At 35.3% G+C, this 20078-nt stretch overlaps 1 protein-coding gene across 1 annotated transcript in view; it reads right to left on the reverse strand.

Moving 5' to 3' along the window:
* tex264a (testis expressed 264, ER-phagy receptor a) overlaps positions 1-20078 on the reverse strand; it is an 85088-nt gene that overhangs the window by 64212 nt on the left and 798 nt on the right. The window contains exon 2 of the mRNA XM_067372988.1: positions 3976-4197. Coding sequence (XP_067229089.1) covers positions 3976-4197 — 222 coding nt within the window. The remainder of the gene's footprint in view (positions 1-3975; positions 4198-20078) is intronic.

The following is a 20078-nucleotide window of genomic DNA, read 5'->3' on the forward strand; positions in this document are numbered from 1 at the left end:
ACCTGCTTCTCAAGAAACATTTAATGTGTACAATTGTACAAAATATTTGTGTACAATAGTTTTTTTTTCAGGATTATTTGATGAATAGAAAGTTCAAAACAACAGTGTTTATCTGAAATCTAATCTTTTGTAACATTATAAATGTCTTTACTGCCACTTTTGATCGATTTAATGCATCCTTGCTGAATAAAAGTATTCATTTCTTTAATTTCTTTTCAAAAAAATAAAAATAAAAATTCTTACCGACCCCAAACTTTTGAACGGTAGTGTATAATGCTACAGAAGCTTTGTATTTCAGATAAATGCTGTTCTTTTGAACTTTCTATTCATCAAGGAATCCTGAAAAAAAAAAAGTACACAACTGTTTTCAACATTGAAAATAATCATAAATGTTTATTGAGCAGCAAATCAGCATATTAGAATGATTTCTGAAGGATCATGTGACACTGAAGACTGGAGTAATGATGCTGAAAATTTAGCTTTGCATCACAGGAATAAATTACTTTGTCAAATATATTTAAATAGTACACAGTTATTTTAAATTGTAATAATATTTCACAATATTACTGTTTTTTTACTGTATTTTTAATTAAATAAATGTAGCCTTGGTGAGCAGACGAAACTTCTTTTAAAAACATTAAAAATCTTAGTGGTTCCAAACTTTTGGACTGTACTGTATATATAAGTAATTTATATTAATTGTATATTTTAGAATAATATTATATAATAGCAAAAATGTTATTATATCAGTAGTTGCATTTACATGGACCCTAATAATCTGATTGTAATCGGACTAGTAGCACAGCCGAGAAAAAAAAAAGTAAAAAAAACTTGTAAACACGCCAATCAGAATGAATTGGCCAAATCTGATTTCTGAAATTTAATTCGGATTGTAAGGGGTTGTGGTTTAAACCTTTTCTAATCTGTTCAATAGGACATGTATTACATGTTTAAGTATTCAATCCAATCGAGTGTTTACATATGTAAACACTTGACTGGATTAAAAAACCTAAAACTGGAAAGTTTTGCGTGTGTGCAATGACCTAGAAATGGAATAATAACGCATGGAATGAGCTGCTGTTATTTTTTAATATAGTGTCATAAATGACTGTCGTGTTATTCTAAAATTCTCATTCCACTTGTCGTCTGTCAAGTTCTGCAGGAGAATGTTGTCCCAGCAGTTTTCATCCACAGACTCCTTTTTTTAACCATGGCAAGGGGCATTTTTACTGCTTAATAAATATAAGCTTCATCTGCTTGTCATCTCCTAATCAGGACCCAAAATAGATCAATATTAAAGGTGCCATCGAATGTTTTTTTACAAGATGTAATATAAGTCTAAGGTGTCCCCTGAATGTGTCTGTGAAGTTTCAGCTCAAAATACCCCACAGATTTCTTTTTAATTCATTTTTTTAACTGCCTATTTTGGGGCATAATTAGAAATGCGCCGATTCAGGTTGCGGTCCCTTTAAATCGCACGCTCTCTAACCCCGGAGCTTGCGCTTGCCTTAAACAGTGCATAAACAAAGTTCACACAGCTAATATAACCCTCAAATGGATCTTTACAAAGTGTTCGTCATGCATACTGCATGCATGCTTCAGATCATGTGAGTATAGTATTTATTTGGATGTTTACATTTGATTCAGTTTGAGGCTGTGCTCCATGGCTAACGGCTAATGCTACACTGTTGGAGAGATTTATAAAGAATGAAGTGTTTATGAATTATACAGACTGCAAGTGCTTAATAATGAAAACAGCGACGGCTCTTGTCTCTGTGAATACAGTAAGAAACGATGGTAACTTTAACCACATTTAACAGTACATTAGCAACATGCTAACAAAACATTTAGAAAGACAGTTTACAAATATCACTAAAAATATCATGATATCATGGATCATGTCAGTTATTATCACTCCATCTGCCATTTTTCACTATTGTTCTTGCTTGCTTACCTAGTCTGATGATTCAGCTGTGCACAGATCCAGACGTCCTGCCCTTGTGTAATGCCTCGATCATGGGCTGGCATATGCAAATATTGGGGGCTGTTACGTAACAGTCGGTGTTATGTTGAGATTCGCCTGTTCTTTGGAGGTCTTTTAAACTAATGAGATTTATATAAGAAGAAGGAAACAATGGAGTTTGAGACTCACTGTATGTCATTTCCATGTACTGAACTCTTGTTATTTGACTATGCCAAGATAAATTCAATTTTTCATTCTAGGTCACCTTTAAGTCTGCTTTTTAAAAGATCAGAAGAGATGACAAGATGAGGGTTAGTATGCACCAACAGTGGGTAACTCTGTATTCCTGCATTGTGCACATGTCCAAAGATCAAATTTGATTTTAAGCTTGAGACATATAAATGTGCACATTAACACAATCACTTTATTTACCGTTCATGTAACAGTATGTTCGGATTCACCAATATGAATAATTTAATTCTGATTGAAACAAAAAGTGTTTGTGTAAAGGAAGCTTACAACAAATCTAATGTTTAAATTACATGTTGTCATATGAACAACCATTCAGTATGCAGAGTGAAGTCTCATGAAAACCTAAGTATATATTTTTGAATCACAAAGAAAAAAATGACTCATGAGATAGTCATTGTGAACTCAGTAATGGCTCTGGGTTGCATTTACCAAAAGCACTGTAAGCCTGAGTATATGATAAAAACTATTGGCACCAATGGTCTATGCGATCTACCTTGGCTTGCAATGCTTTTGGGAAACGCAGCCCTGAATGAGTCACTGACTGAATCGACTGACTGAATGCAGCAGTCCGAATCAGACTGATTCATTGAGATGTGATTCAAACTGCTAACTGATTAGCAACTTTGAGGCTGTTTCATGACTCATTAAAAAACTACCGGTTAATAAGAGCCACTCTAATAAATTCTCTTGTTAGAATGCGTGCAGTCAGTCAAAAAGATTTGCAAAACAGCCTCAAAGTCGCTGGGCAGTAAGCAGTTTGAATCTGACAAAAGAGCATATGGATACAAATTTCTCCAGACAGCAACTACATTATAAATTATTATCGCAAATATTTATTTTATGTTTATTTTACTAACAGTCTGGAGCCATGCTGACACATTAACTACAGAAATTCCTTGTTTTTGAGGATAGCAAGTAGACTAAATTCATTTTCATACAGTGAAATAAGTGAGCATCTGGTACAGACTGCTTTGTAACTGTATGAGACTGCCCTGCGCACAGCACTACAACTAGGACAGATTGTCATGCCAATATTGCGAGCCACTAGGATGCCAATTATGGTTGTGCATTCCATGTTGGTTACCCAATATACATAGCCACCATAATGCAAAGGTGTTGTAGATGGTTGCCAAAGCATTGCTAGGTGGTTGCTATAAAGCACAAGAACATCTATGTGACATCTATACAAATAACACCTCAAGTTTCACGTCATTATGGTTCACAAATGGTAAGTGGCGCATCATCCATCACATTATCTCACAGCACTGAACCGCACTGAACTCATGCTGTTAGACGCCAACCAACAAGCTCAAACTGACCTTATTAACGGCCTCTTTACCATCTCTCTATTCAGTTATCTGTCCATTCAGAAGTTGTTAAGGCCGTTTCTCCCCATTTACACGACTGTTCCTCGCTATACATTCCACATGTTGTGCTCCATTAGATGTGCCAGATATTGACCACTAGTGATTCAAGGTGTGTAAAGCACCATTTACAATAAATAAAGCACTATCTGAACTAACGGCCAGGTAATGTATAAATTGCAATTTAGTGGTATATTATCATAAGCTGAACCAGTAGATGATAGATAGATAAATAAATATATAAATATATATATATATATATATATATATATATATATATATATATATATATAGAGAGAGAGAGAGAGAGAGAGAGAGAGAGAGAGAGAGAGAGACATTCCTGCAGTATTCATTGTTAGTAATTGAGTCAAATGTAGAAATAAGCATGACTGTTACCTTTATATACTGTTGTAGTTCAGGGTAGACTCTATAAGCGCCGCAGACAGGGGACAGCGTGCATCTGTTCGGAAACGAGGAAGTTACGGCACAGGTTACTTCTGGGAGGGAGATGATTTTGTAGCCGAATTTCTCATAGAGACGTTGTAGCTCTTCATCAGGTTTCTCTTCATTTTCACACAGTATACTGCCCACTACATAACGACACTGATCTGCTTGAGTCTGAAACACAAAGACAGACAGATTACATCAGATTGTGCTGAATATTGCAAAGAATAACACATTAAAAAAAAAAAAAAAAACATAAAATAAATAAATAAATACATACATTCATAATACTCAGGCAAGGACCTAAACAAAGCTGTTCACATACTGTTCAAAAATTTGGGTCAGTAAGACTTTTTAATGTTTTTGAAAGAAGTCTCTTATGCTCACCAAAGCTGCATTCATTTGATTAAAAATACAGTAAAAACAGTAATATTGTGAAATATCATTACAATTTAAAATGACTGATAACATTATAAAACAACCAAGAGGTTTAAAGTCTCATGGTAGGACTAACACCTCCTCACAATCACATGTGCAGTGGAGCTAGCAACCCAATAAAACATTAATGACAAACCAATTAAGGCATTTATAAAATTGTCATCTCTAATTATCTAGCATGTGTTCGCCCACCACAGTGAATGATTCAATATGTATAGTTAACATCCGTAATTTAGATTGAATGCTACATGTCAGTGCTGTCGAGCAACGATAAAATGATCTTCTCAACAGGTTGACAGCAGCGACAGGAACCGACATCATGCTAAACGTATCTACATCCTTTTCTTAAGCCTATTATTTTTTCTGTTTCCTGGTTTGTCTTTCTTTTCCACTTCCATTCTTTGACTCACTTATCTCTCTACCCTGCAGTACTTCTTTTCTCTGTGTGCATTTTGTGCCTCTTCCCAGCACGAAAAGCTTGTTTCTCCAGCCAGGGACTAATGATGGTATTCAGAACTCTCTCCATTGCTGCCGTCCTACACAACTGTCAGCAAATAAAGTGGGAATTTCAGGCAGTTCTCCAGACAGCGCACCCAAGAGACAACAGGCAATTACTAGGAGCAAGAAGGCCTACACATACACTTCCCTTTACTTGTTGTTTGTCTGTTTATGTCAAATAATTCACCCAACCGATGTGGACGAACAAGAAAATGCAGTCCCAATTCAAATAATAACCACACGCGCTCTCAAACAAACCAACTAATCTTCACACTGCCAATCAAAAGATTAACAAGAAGATTTGGTCTACAGGCGTCCATGAAAAGGAAGCGAAATTAGCGAATCATCATTCCTGGCAGTCACCCCAGATTTGACTATGCACACTAATGGTACGCGATAAGGCCTTCTTTTACAGCGTAATTGGTTCTCCAGTTGTTGTGGAGACCACATGGATGTTGTGCATCTTCGCATTCAGGGGTCACTGCGCTTCTCTACGACTGCACACTGAAATAGCCAGGCTAAAAATGGCAATGCAGCCACATTCATAAACGGATCTTCTTCATTCATCCCCTGAATGCTTAGAATGTGAACTGGATGATGTTGGAAATGGTCTTCGAATGCACTCTTTGCTCTCGGGAATCCAAGATGGCCACTAAAACGCAGTACATTGTCATTTGCTCGGCTTCTTCTCCGTATTCCCTCCAGAGGCCCGCTGCAGGGAAAAGCAATTTTCAAAAGCAATTCTCTGCTCGGCTTTGCGAGGGCCATCATATTTTGACAGATGAAGCCTCTGCAACAATAAAAAGGTGGTAATTCTTTATTAGCAGACATGTAACAAGGATTTACTCCTCTCCTCTTTCCCAACCTTTATCCTCTCCCTCTGCTCCATCCTCCTGGGGCTAAGACTTCTGGGAATTCCCCCCCCCCCAGCCAAGTTCGGCATTGTTCACGGCTAACCCACGGTTTACGGAGCGTGCATGTTGCTTTTTTTTTAAGGGTTGGCAGAGAAATGGCAAAAGCTCTCTGCATACCCCAGGAGTCCCTTAGGTGCTCAGATCTGCATAATTGTAGAGAGCGAGGCGGCTCAGCCTTGGCTCAAGAGGCGACTCATGAAAATTCAACAGGCATCTGCCTACTTCATATTGGAGGCTGCAAACCAGATGCAGAATCAACTAGATTTAGCAAAAATTAGCAGCACCAGATCATTTAGACATTGATAAATAATTCACAGACAGTGAATCATCAGACTACGCTCCAAAATTCACACACTTAGCTGGGGGATTGGCTACACTAAAGCTGATATCTGGAGTTACGTGTGAACCATCTTGTGAAACATTTTTTAAATGTCTACAATAAAATTGTCTGCCAAACGCATAAATGTACGTGTGTGTGTGTGTGTGTGTATGGGTGTGTATAGTCGTACATGGCAATATTTATATACTACTGTATATACTCAAACACACATTGCTCTCAAGGTATTATATAGATTTTATTAGTTCATGCTAGCAACATGTTCTATTTTTTGAGCTTTTACAGTTTCTCCATAACTTAGGGCTTAATAATGCTGCTGCCTGCTGGTTTTGAGGCTACAAAGCCATATGAATGAAACAGATAGTGAGTTTCCTGGGTTTATTCATTACCTGTGGTTTGATATGTAGGGTTTTCATGGTGCTACTCAGTATGGAACTGTCCTCAATTTAAACTGATACAGCTCTACACTTGTTACAAACCTCCTCTTCCTCATTATATTTAATCATATATACAGCCTTGTTTCATACAGAGAGCTAAGCTCATCTTGGAGACCTCCTGTGAAATGTTCTTGAAACCTGTAAGGTGTGTGATTACTAAAAGTTTCACAAAGTTTACTTCAGAGAAGATCAGGACAGTATCTGGCACAGAAGAACTCTACAGACTAACTCATAATTATTTTTTTTATGATTTATCTGTGTAAATCAAACTAGCTGACATGGGCAAGTTCTACAGAAGTCCTACTCGTGTCCTACTCTCTAAATTTCAATATAAATAGCAAGGCCTGTTTTACACCACATGCATAAGCAGAAAATAGTAATGCATCATTGTAATTGCAATATAGGCTCGCACTATGTTCTCAAACGGAGAGTTTCTGCACCGTAACAGAGATGCCAGAAGTTCAAAGCACAACAACACAATCTTAAAAAGCAAAATCAAAATAATATAATAAAATATATCAAATCAGGTAGTGGAAAGGAAATATGACACAGGTACATTGAAGTACATTTAAATTCTGAATAAGCATTAGGGAGACCTCTGCAGGCCACCTAGAGGAGCTTCATGTATAATATAATTCAGGATAGATCAAATAAAATGCAGTTTGTCTTTACAAAATTTAGATAAAATTATAATCATTCTTCAAAACATCAACTTAACTTACAGGAGGGGGAATTCTGTGATTCGACTGCAGATACACAGCCAAGCAAAAACAGGCTGTATGCAACATGACAAGTAAAACAACACTATCCAGGTCAACAAGCAGCAAGCAACACATTTAACATTAAGTTTACAGCTAGCCTGCATACATTAAAGAATAATAGCAATGACACATTTGTGAACAAGCCTTGAGCTAAAAGGCCTTCCAGGGCTTGCATTACATGATGTTTCTAAAACATGGACATGAATTGCAAAAAATGTGTGGTTAATTTCCTGTGAATCAAGTCTATTGTCAATTTTACATTTTGATTCAAGTCATCACGGAAAACAGTTCATGCAAGTCCCTAAATAACATTTTATATATTTTAATATATTAAAAATTGTATAAAAGTATTATTTAAATATTGCTGTGTCTTGCGCACTGCATCATGAATATGCATAAACTGCCATTTCCTCAAGATGATTAACTGCCCTGAATGCCCTCAAATGCTACATAGGCTCCCATGCTGAATGAAATTGAAACTGATGGCGTATCATTTCTGAGGAAGCGTAGGTGATGTGTTGGGTAGGGACCAATTTGGACAGAATTAATGGGGCAGAAAATAGAGTATGCAAAAAAAAAAAAAAAAAATCCTAGTTTGGAAAGCCTGTGATAATATTTTAGTTGGCTTGGAAAAGGGTCACAAGAGCAAGCGGACAACCCGAAAACCTGCGATGCAAGTCAAAACCATCAGCGTTTAGGAAAACCATTTGATTCATTTGATTCTTAATAATGCATGCTTCAGATTAAGTTGATGGATAGCTCAGGTTATCATTTAAAGATGGCTAACATCAGCTTCAGACATAAATCAGAGAAAAAATGTGAGGTCCACCTTGCAAGCACTCGATTCCAGCTTCATTAGCTGACTGACACTGCTAAACTGAAGCGCCTGGAACCACAATGACCGTCCATCAGTCATGTGCTGCTCTCGCAACCAGGCTATAACTAATCATAACTCCCAGCTCAAGGCAACATTCACGCCATCAGTCTAATTAAAAAAGGCAGAGGAGGGCGACTGGCATTCAAAAGTCAAGTATGTAGGACATTTTGCTAGTAGCTGGACAAAACACTCATGATTGTTTAATTTCCTTTTGTCATGTGAACAGCAATGTCAGCAGGTCAGCTCTTTTCGACATGTTAATATGAAGGTTCATCAGCACTGTATAAATAAATGTGAAGACAGCCTTCCTTTTAATGCCATCTAAGATAAAGTCTTAATCCCTAAACTTTAAACCAGTGCCCTGAGACAACAAAAAGCCATTCTGGAGAAAGCATTTACCCCTCCTTTCATATTTTTTTCCTCATAAAAAGCATTTATTCCCCTGGTCTGTGTTACTGCATCTTCAGAAGGGTAAACAAGAGATAATAATGTACAAAAAAGCTGAACATGAGGGATCAGCTCAGCTCATAGCCCAACAAATGTTTCAGTAAACAGAAATGTATTAGCACATTTCATAAGGGCATGGTGAATTCAAAACAACATGTCAGAATGACTAGACGGCCTTTAGGAAATGCTGTATAATTGAGCTGGTTTAGGGTCATGTCCACCAAACATACTAGTGTTCAAAAGTTTTGGTAAGAAAAAACAGTTTAAACTTTCTTTCACCTTTTTTATTGAGATAGGACAGTTAGTGGATAGGAAGTGAATTGGGAGAGAGAGAGGGTGAAGGGATCAGGAAAGTTCCTCAAGCCGGGACTCAAACTCGGGTCACCTGAACCACAACCGCGTCATGTGTCGACGCGCTGCCCACAAAGCTATTGGTGCAGACAACATTTTAAACATTTTTTGAATACTTTTATCCAGCAAAGGTTGCAGTTAATTGTATGAAAGTGACAAAACTTTTACATTGTTGCAAAAAAAATCTATTTCAAATAAATGCTGTTCTTTTGAACTTTATACTTATCAAAGAATCCTTAAAAAATGTTTATTTGTAAATGATTGTTTTCAACACTGATAATAAAAAATCATTCATATCAGAATGATTTCTGAAGGATCATGTGACTGAATGATGCTGAAAATTCAGATTTACCATGAATAAATTATATTTTAAAAATATAAGAGTAAACAGTTATTTTAAAGGTGCCCTAGAACCAGTTTTTACAAGATGTAATATATGTCTAAGGTGTCCCCTGAATGTGTCTGTGAAGTTTCAGCTCAAAATACCCCGTAGATTTTTTTAATTAATTTTTTTAACTGCCTATTTTGGGGCATCATTAACTATGTACCGATTCAGGCTGCGGCCCCTTTAAATCACAATTGTTCTTGCTTGCTTACCTAGTCTGTTGATTCAGCTGTGCACAGATCCAGATGTTAATACTGCCTGCCCTTGTCTAATGCCTTGAACATGGGCTGGCATATGCAAATATTAGGGCCGTACATATTAATTATGTTGAGATTCGCCTGTTTTTCTGAGGTCTTTTAAACAAATGAGATTTACATAAGAAGGAGGAAGCAATGGAGTTTGAAACTCAATCTATGTCTTTTCCATGTACTGAACTCTTGTTATTCAACTATGCCAAGGTAAATTCAATTTTTGATTCTAGGGCACCTTTAAACTGTATTTATTGTATTTCTGATACAGTCTTTGTGAGCATTATTAGATGCTTCTTTCAATAACATTGTAAAGCATTGTACTGACCCTAAACTTTGAAAGGTAGTGTACATGCAAATCAGTTCTTCAGTAAAGTAACTGACAGATATTCTATAAATAAATAGCCTAACTTGAACTCTTTATTCCATAAACCTATCATAGTCCTCAAAACCTGCGGGTTATGGATAAAAATGGGAACGCTGCTCACAGCAAACGATTTGAAGTTTGAAAATAATTGTCTTGAAATTGAGTGAAAGCTGCGCTTTGATGGCTGAAGCAGCAGTGCTTCAAAGGTGATGAACTGAGAGACGCTCAGAAGCGACACAACTGTTCAGAGAGGGTTGTAGAATGCTGCTGACAGTAGTTTACTGGTATATCATGTCCTAGCCAGATGTCATAAAGTGATAAATAAAAGCTCTTTCATGTATATTTCTATTTATCCTAGATTTATGAAACTGTATACTTATTATACGTGTTATTATAGAGAGAGAGAGAAGAGAGAGAGAGAGAGAGGACTAGTTCAATTTTAGACTTTGAAGAATTCTTTGACCTACAAAACATAAGAACAATAAAGCCATGTCAGAGTGATTTTAGTTTAGAAGATGAAAGTGTAGAACAGAGTATGGGGACTTGATGTGCTGTGAAATAGCTATAAAGGTTTTTATTCATTTGCTGATTTAATTTATTAACTTTGGACAAAGTAGGCCAGTTTTAAAAGGCAGCTCTTTGCTTCTACCATTAACTTTCATTATTGATTCAGTCTTTGTGGAGGTTCTGTGGAGTGTTAATCAAGCCTGTGTTCCAAAGAAGTAACAACTGATTCACTTTGACTGCTATATAAAACTGAAGAGAGTCCTCTCCAATCAGCCCAGTATGTTGACACCTGGGCTGAATGAACCACCCGAAGAGAATAAGCTCTTCCATTTATAAACAGTTATAAATAAGCTGGTTTCATGCTGGTACATCAGAAGGCCGAATGGCATTAATGAAGGTGACTAAAAAGCATTGAGAGTTCAAAAGCAGCATAAAGGATTAAAGTCAAAGTTGTCTCACTTCTGAGGTTCCTCCCTGTCCCATAATACACTGCATGAGTCACAAACCATCACTTGAGTCAGTGTTTTATATATATATATATATATATATATATATATATATATATATATATATATATATATATATATATATATATATGGGGCTGGGCGATATATAGCATGCAATTGTCACGCGCATTTCCTCAGTAAAGCCTGATTACCGCTAAATTGCCATCAAATGGAGCTTTCAAATGGAGCGGCATTTAATAGACAGAGCCGTAGATCACCGACAAGCTATGCAATATCGCAGATGAATCGCCTTCGATAATGAACGCGATATTGCGTAGCTTGTCAGTGAACTACGGCTCTGTCTATTAAATGCCGCTCCATTTGAAAGCAGGTGACGGCGATTTAGCGGTAATCAGGGAACCGGCTTTACTGACGAAATGCGCTTGACAATCGCATGCGAATGCGATATATCGCCCAGCCCTAATATATATATTTATTAACCCTTAAATGCATACCTCGGGTCTTTAGTGACCCAGGACATCATTCATTAACCTCCTCCTCTTTCATTTTTTAAAGTTAGACATCAACCTTCTTGGTATTCCTCAATCAATTCATTATAAAGAATATAACAAGAAAAAAATCATAAAATTATAAAAGAATGCTTATTTTTGTATTAATTTTTTTGGAAAAATTTTATAGTGTATGAGTGTATGGGTGTGTATGAGTGTAGGTATATTTTTTCTTCACAACAATAATTGAATGTTAGATGACGGAATAATTGCAATTCACCTTTATTCCACAAGGTGGCCATGTCTGATACACAATGATGAAGTGACGACTCATTCAGACAGAGAACGAAATAATAAGAAAAACATGAAATGGCTCAGCGATTTACTGCAGAGCAAGTATGAACGCAATCAAATATGACTGTAACTGTTACTGGATGGATCTGGTGAAGCTGTTAGCGATAGAAATATTGATTTTGAAGATGTTGAAAATTATATAGTTTTGAGAATACGTTTGAGATCGCGAATGGGCTCATATTCGTGACCTCAAACATAAAACTAGCCTATTATTTGCTGAATTTACTGGCAAATGAGCTCTGACGAGGACAGTGATGATGGCATAGAACATCTGCTCAAACTGAACCCTTTCAAGCTCCAAAAGGTAACAAAATATGCTTTATTTTATTCTTCTGTAATTGTTACTCTAATATCAGAGGAGTTTTATATTATCACGACAGGTAGAGATCCTTCCGTGTTAGATATAGATCTGGGTCGTTAAAGACCCGAATATGTAAGAATGATTGGCAAAACTGTCATGCATTTAAGGGTTAACATCAGCATATTAGAATGATTTCTGAAGGATCATGTGAAACTGAAGACTGGAGTAATGATACTGAAAATTCACAGGAATACAGCACACTATAAAATATAATAAAATAGAAGAGAGTTATTTTACATTTCAACAGTATTTCACAATATTACTGTTTTTATTGTCATTTTCATGAAATGAATGCAGCCTTGGTGAGTTTTAACTATATAGCTTTGCTACGCTACAGCCCATCATTGGAAATACTGTATTTTTACTATCACTTCTGTTGATGATAAAGCTGTGCTGTAAAGGTGCTGTGCATGTGACTTGCTTGCACTGTATAAATATAAATTGTGTATAATATGAGTCACTAAGAAGATAATGCTAAAGATAAATCAGAGGTTTTCCACTGCCACTGTCAAGCTTAGAACAGTCATTCTCAGCATCTTTCAAAAGCGATTTCCCTCACTAAAGTGTAAATTCCTCTATTTTATCCTGTCAAGCTCAAACACTTTGGATCCGCTGACCTTCTGAAACAGACCATATCAACCCCTGCCTCCCGCGGGAGAGTTGAGCATGCTAATAAGCACAGAGCATTATGCCAATTAAAATCGGACAGCGACCTCAGCGAGCGCTAACAACCCATCATAGTCAGATCTGAAGCTAATTGGCTTTAGGGAAGACAGTGGCTGGACACTAAAAGGTGAGAGTGCCAATCAAAAACCCCAACCCTGTCACCATCTCAATACAAAGACAATAAACACAGCGAATCCCCTCGGATGCCACCCCTGCACATGACTGCATACAGCTGGGAAAGCAGCCAGCAGCATCACAAACCTTTATCTTGCTTTGAGATGGAATGTAGCTAAGAACAAAATCACTAACTGCATGAATGGTAACAGAATAACCTATACATTTTACACTTTAAAGGGGTCATGACATTTCAGATTTTTATGTATCTAAATTTTGTATATATTTTTATATGAAACCTTTATCATTAATCATTAAAAATAAACTTCAGTCATGCATTTATAATGCTTGGATCTTAAGGCTATGCAAAGTTTTTGGAGGTACAGTTTCTTTACATCCACTGACGGACGACATCTGAGTTTGGCGATCTTTGTGGCATCTTTATCCAACAGTAGAGCTGCATGATTCTGGATAAAGTGAGAATCACAATTTTATTTGTTTAAAATTGAGATCACGATTCTGCCATGATTAACTAAACAATGCTAGAGATTCTGACAAATGTTAATCGCTGCAGTCTATTTAAACGGTAACACTTTACAATACTGGCGCACTAATATGCATTAATTCATGCTTAACTAATGCACAGATAATCATGTTTTAATGTATGACTCATGAAGAACTAAACCATTAATTAATGATTACTGCATCAGCAACTAATAAAGATTCTATATGATTAATAATAGATTAAGTAACATATGAATTGTTATTAATTAAATGTGTCATAATGTATTCATTCCTTAATAACATATTTTAATATTTTAACCAAAAGTGTAAATTAATGTGTTAATTACCACAATGGGTTGAAGCCATATACTTAAAATTTATCATTATGTTATGACTTTACTTGTTGAGGCAAATTACTATTAACTAATTGTTAAGTAATATGTTATTAATGGGTTTTGAAAGTTGCACATGCAGTAAGTGTAACGTCAGAGAATGTGTTTGAAGGATGGGTAAGTTGGGCTGCACACAAATATCAGCACACCAGAATCCGAACTACAGATTGATGTTGCGCTGTATTTAAATTGAATGCGACCATTATCAAGTCATGCCGCAACAGCTGTCTACTCTGGACATGACAGACCATTGCAAGTCCATTTGTCCTTCATAACAGAAGTGACGTTTTGTTGTGTCGCGTCGTGCCGCATCCAGTGTAGCATCACTATCACTGATTATAATGGGTTCTATTCTCTTTGTCCGGTCTACACACAGTGATATGAAATATCCGTGCCCGGCTGTAAGTTCTCAGTGTTTTGCCTTTAAATCCTTGACCTCAAGCTTAACCTGACACATTCCTGTGCCATGAACAAAGAGGTTCTGGATGCAGCAGTTCATCTGGTACAGTGGAATCACGGTTGTAGATGGTTGGAAATTGAAATCCATGGCTTAGTGTAGACGTCAAAACCATAATGACATATTACTTAACAATTAGTTAATAGTCATGTGGCTCAACAAGTAAAGTCATAACATAATGATACATTTGCAAATCATTAGCTAATGATTAATTAAAGCAGACAATTTGAAGTTTAAATATATGGCTTCAAACCACTGTGGTAATTAACTTACACTATTAGTTAATAAAATATGTTATTAAAGAATTAATACATCATGAATCATTTAATTAATAGCAATTCATATATTACTTAATCTATTAACCATATAAACTCTTTATTAGTTGCTGATGCAGTAATCATTAATTAATGGTTTAGTTCTTCATGAGTCATACATTAAAACATGATTATATGTGCAATAGTTAAGCATGAATTAATGCATATTAGTGCACCAGTATTTTAAAGTGTTACCATTTAAACATATGTAATTTTTATTTTATTTTAATTTAATTGAACTCATTCTTTTTAAAAAAATCATTTTGAATGAATTATTCAATGACTCACTCATAAAGACTGTTCTGCTGTGATCATATACTTGTCAAAGGTTTAATAGACATAGCCGAATCGTTGTTATTTAGGAATAAGATCCCGTGGGTGTTAGGGCTGCAACGATTAATCGTGATTAATCGTTTGCAAAATAAAAGTGTGTTTACGTAATATATATGTGTGTGTTCTGTGTATAATAATTATGTATATATAAATACACAAACATACAGGTATAAAGTTTAGAAATATATGCATGTATTATAAATTTATATATTTATATATATTTTATATTACATATAAACATAAATATTTTATATATAAATTAGGGCTGTCAATCGATTAAAAATTGTAATCTAATTAATTACATACTCTGTGATTAATTAATCTAAATTAATCGCATAAATAATTTTTGCTGTGAAAGTATTAAATATTTCAATTAAAAATAAATCAATGCAGGGTTTTTCGTGGGTCAAAAATGGTCTTCGGTGGTGACAGACAAGGTCATCCACACAAACAGTAAAAAGTGCCCTACCCACGTGATCTGCGAGCCTGATACTGACAATAAAGTACCCATCACACTCACTGTAATTATTTCTTGCCCTCTTTGCAAAAAAAAAAAAAAAAAGTGATTTTATAGCTCTGTAAGCAAAGATGCTTTTTTGCTAAACCTAGAGAGTATTAAAAAGTAGCATTTAGAAGTTATATTAACTAATAATATAATTTTCTACCATATACAATTGAATGCACCTAGCTAAAAACAACTTGCTTTGTTCTGGTTTCACCTCACTCCAGTCTAAACTAACTGATTTTATAGGTAGGCCTATTTTACTACACATTGTCATTTAAATAACCTAAAAATATTGTGGATTATTAAGGCTAATTTTACTAACCACTCTTGCTAAATGGGGTAAGCACACTTATGTTAAGCACATTTCAGAGTTGTTTGAGTAAATGATTCATTATAGACCGTGTGGACAGATCCGTTGTTGTCATGATTCATTAAAATGAATCTGTTCAAATGAGTCAATAGGTCGCGAATTGGACATTAGCGGACGTTGGCGCATTACGTGCAAATCGCAACTGTTATTAGGACATCGCAAAAGATTTGTCAACACAGAAAACACTTCACCACTGGATAGGATTTTCTTTTTGTTTACTGAAAGTGTGGTTTATGTCAGCTGCACGTGCAGGACACCTGTCAGAGAAGATGAGGTGACGTTCTTTTGAGCACTATTCACACCCAACGGTTATTCAGGAAAAACATTCTCCGAATGCGCCTCGTGAAACATGGATTCGGTCTTACGAACTTTTAGCATTGTGTCAGTTGATTTAGATTATTATGTGTAAGGTAGAGAGAGTGCAAAGATGGTGCTTACTTTGAAAGAACGGCTCCAGGTTCAAAGGTCAATACGGAATGGATTAATCTGCGTTAATTTTTTTAACGCGTTATTTTTTCTCAGATTAATTCATCGATATTAACGCGTTATTTTGACAGCCCTAATATAAATATAAAATTTTTCTTAAATATATACATGAATGTGTGTGGATTTATATATACATAATTATTATACACAGAACACACACACATATATATTACATAAACACAGACTTTTATTTTGCAAACACGATTAATCGTTGCAGCCCTAGTGGGTGTATGAATCGAGATTGTGATTTTTTTAATTACTAATCGTGCAGCTATATCCAACAGTAGTATCTATCACTCTTGTGATTGATGTACAGACGAGTTATTCAGAAAACAAAAAGAAAAAATAAATAAACCAGTAAATCCAACAGCCCTTTTCTGATAAAAAAATTAGTAAGGCCACGCTGCTACTAAAATCTGTTTTGTACCCTTAACATATACTGACAACCACCATATAACCCAGGGGATAAAGAAAAAGCAAATTATTAATCAAAGCTCATCTGAGATAAATACTAATATAGAAGGTATAGTGTCATGCACACAAACACAAAACACCATCATGGTAACACATGACACTAAAATAGTGCAATAAGCATTCTTCAACAACATAAGATATAACATAAAACCCTAATGCACATAACTGAGAACAAAATCTAAAAAAAACTAAAAATAAATCACCATCAAATGAAAATTATTTGAAATGTAAAGTTAGATTACAGTTTCCCTGTGTATATATAGTCAGGGAACTATTAACCAATTAACCAGTCTTTTACAGTTAAAATTAAATTAACCATTTTTTACAGTTATATACAAATGGCTCCAAAACATAAATGTAGAAGTATCAAAAAAAAAAAAAAAACATTTATTTAAAAAGGGTAAAACATCTGCACTTTTCTTTTTCTTTTTTTTTAACTTAAATTATATATTTACAAAATGTATAAAAACTGATCAACATTATATAAAATATATTATTATTATTAATAATTTATTAATTCCATATTCTAGTATATAGTAATAATAGTATAATAGTGATATCTGTTATCTAAAACAATGCCATTCATACATTTTTAAGAGGGTGTAAGAGTCCAGGTATGATGAGCCACTGTACTAAAAAATAATAGCCCAGCAAATTTTAGATGTCTATACCTGTAGGCTTGAACTCCACCATTTTGCTGCAAGCTAAGTTCTTTAAACTGTACCGCCATCTAGTGGTTAGGGAACTACAGTACTGATTTCTAAAATGCATGACCAGCTTTTGACAATTTCCATTGAAACACAGGGATCAGCTAAAGCCGAGTAAGCTAACGTGGCAGTTTATGCAGCACTGAGGAAACACCCTTATGTTGTGCTGAGCTTTTATTTTGCATTTCCTCATTGGATTCACCATTGCAAACATCCAGAGAGTTCAGACTCAAAAATGACAATTCTATTATACGTTATCTGTTGAAAGCCAAGGGACTTTCTTTCTTTTGTGGAACACAAAAGGAGATGTCCAAGCTGCTCGATTCCATATGTGAAAGTGAAGTGATTAGCTGTCAAGCAGGATTAAGTGTTTGTGATTTCCTAACACAGAGCTATCACTTAGCTTCAAGAAGACTTGGAATATAACACACAAGTTGTATGAACTACTTTTATAATGGTTTTAATTGGCTTTTTTTTCCTTTTGGTCCCTATTCACTTTGATTGAATGGAAAAGAGCAGCTCAGACATTCTGCTAAATTTCCCCTTTTGTGTTCTATGGCAGAAAGAAAATTATATGGTTTAGAACAACATAAGGGTGAGCAAATGATAACAAATGTTCATTTTGGGTGACGCAACACAATCATTTACCTCTCTGGAAAAGAAACATATCATTCATTTTATAATTTTCATGCCATGTCTCATTTTCCGCAAACAAAAAATACACTATGGCAGTACCACAGAAGAGTGAAGTACCAGATGGAAATAGCATTGCACTTAATGATTATATTTTTTGTTAATGTCACAAATCAACAATTTTTTCTTGACAATGGTAATGGCATAATATATTCCTAACTTTCTTCAGCAAATATCATGGCCATGAATGCGGTCTATAACACCACACTGCCAGCCTGGCATTCACTTCATAATTTGTGTCCTTTTTTACCCACATTACTCACATTTTGTCTGAGTCACATAGAGTTTCAATTGGCCCTGTGTTGAATGCAAAAGCATAAGACTGAAAATGTTTCATATTTTCCTTTTTCTATTCTAAGATGCATGACACATATCTGGGTGTCTGTCCAATAAGGTCTAAACTGGATAGGCAACTCATACTTAAAGTCACCATGAAATCAAAACTGACAATTTGAGTTTTTTAAAGTAATATTGCAGTATTTATTAAGGATTTATCCGTGCACATATTTTTTAATGCATGTGCCCTCGTTATCAAAATAACTTATTAATGCATAATGAGATTGCATTTTCATAATTGAGCTTGGATTTTTTTAATTACTAGTATATGAGTCAAAAAGTTTCAATGCATGCTCTATTCAGTTGACGTATGCAGTCAGTTTATTCCTCACTTTTGACGTAGGATGGAATCCATTGATTTTAGGATAAAATACGATCATATGTGCACTTTATAAATGTGGCCCCTGGTCATGCATTTGTGTTAGAAAGGAAACAAATATACATTCACAACAGAACATGATCGGGCAAATGCTAATGCTGCTCCTACCAGCAAGTAATATTATGCAGTAACTCTACCTGTTCCAAGTTATACTGAAAAGAACAACAAATTAGCACCACATCGGTATGGTTATGGGACCAGTTGGACGTTCCCAGTCATTCCTGCATGCCAGCGATTCCATTTGGCAATGACTGTCATGTCGCACAAAATAAAACAGCAGTTACCTCAGCACTCAACTTTCATTTTCAATGCCCAATCTACCAATGCACAATTATTGCATAACTGCTGTGGTGACTGTGCAGTCTTAGATCAGGGCAGTAATAATGACACCCATCCAGGGACTCTACTAGCATGTCCTGTTCAGATCTATTATCTGCTGAGAGATCTGACATATTTTACATGCATGTTTTTTTTTTTTTTTTTTGATACATGCATAGTTGTGTTGTTTTCTGCTGAGAAGGCCAAATCCAATCCATTCTCTTCTCAGAGTATGAGGATGAGTATCAAGAGTGTCATCTCTCAAACCTCCAATTTATTCCTCCATGAGGTCCATGTTCACCTTCACAGCCATGCACACAATGTTATGCTAATTTATTCTTTAGATACACTGAATACTAGGATATAATGATAGATATGAGACATAATGTTAGGGAATGACCAGACGTTTAATGAATAAAGAAGTCAACTGATGGAAAAACCTCAGTCTTGAAAACATTAAGATGTTTACTAAAGCGAATCATATATTTAAAATAAGATTAGAATAACATGCTTGAGGCTTTATTCTCATGAGCCTATATGTCAAAACTAAGCAAGATGTTTAGTAGGAAGCTTACTAATGTTTGGACCATAATCAGTGTCCATTAAGACTTAATAAATAAAAAAACAAAGCCAAACACCTTTTAAAAAAAAACAGCTGTTTTGCAAAGTTAACAATGATACCTGATATGATATGACTGTAAAGTTTTGAATAACCTTGGAGTAGCATTATATTAATCATTCAGTATTTCAAATCAACATGGTATTACCAT

The sequence above is a fragment of the Chanodichthys erythropterus genome, chromosome 21, assembly GCF_024489055.1.
Source record: "Chanodichthys erythropterus isolate Z2021 chromosome 21, ASM2448905v1, whole genome shotgun sequence".
In the NCBI taxonomy this organism is placed as follows: domain Eukaryota; kingdom Metazoa; phylum Chordata; class Actinopteri; order Cypriniformes; family Xenocyprididae; genus Chanodichthys; species Chanodichthys erythropterus.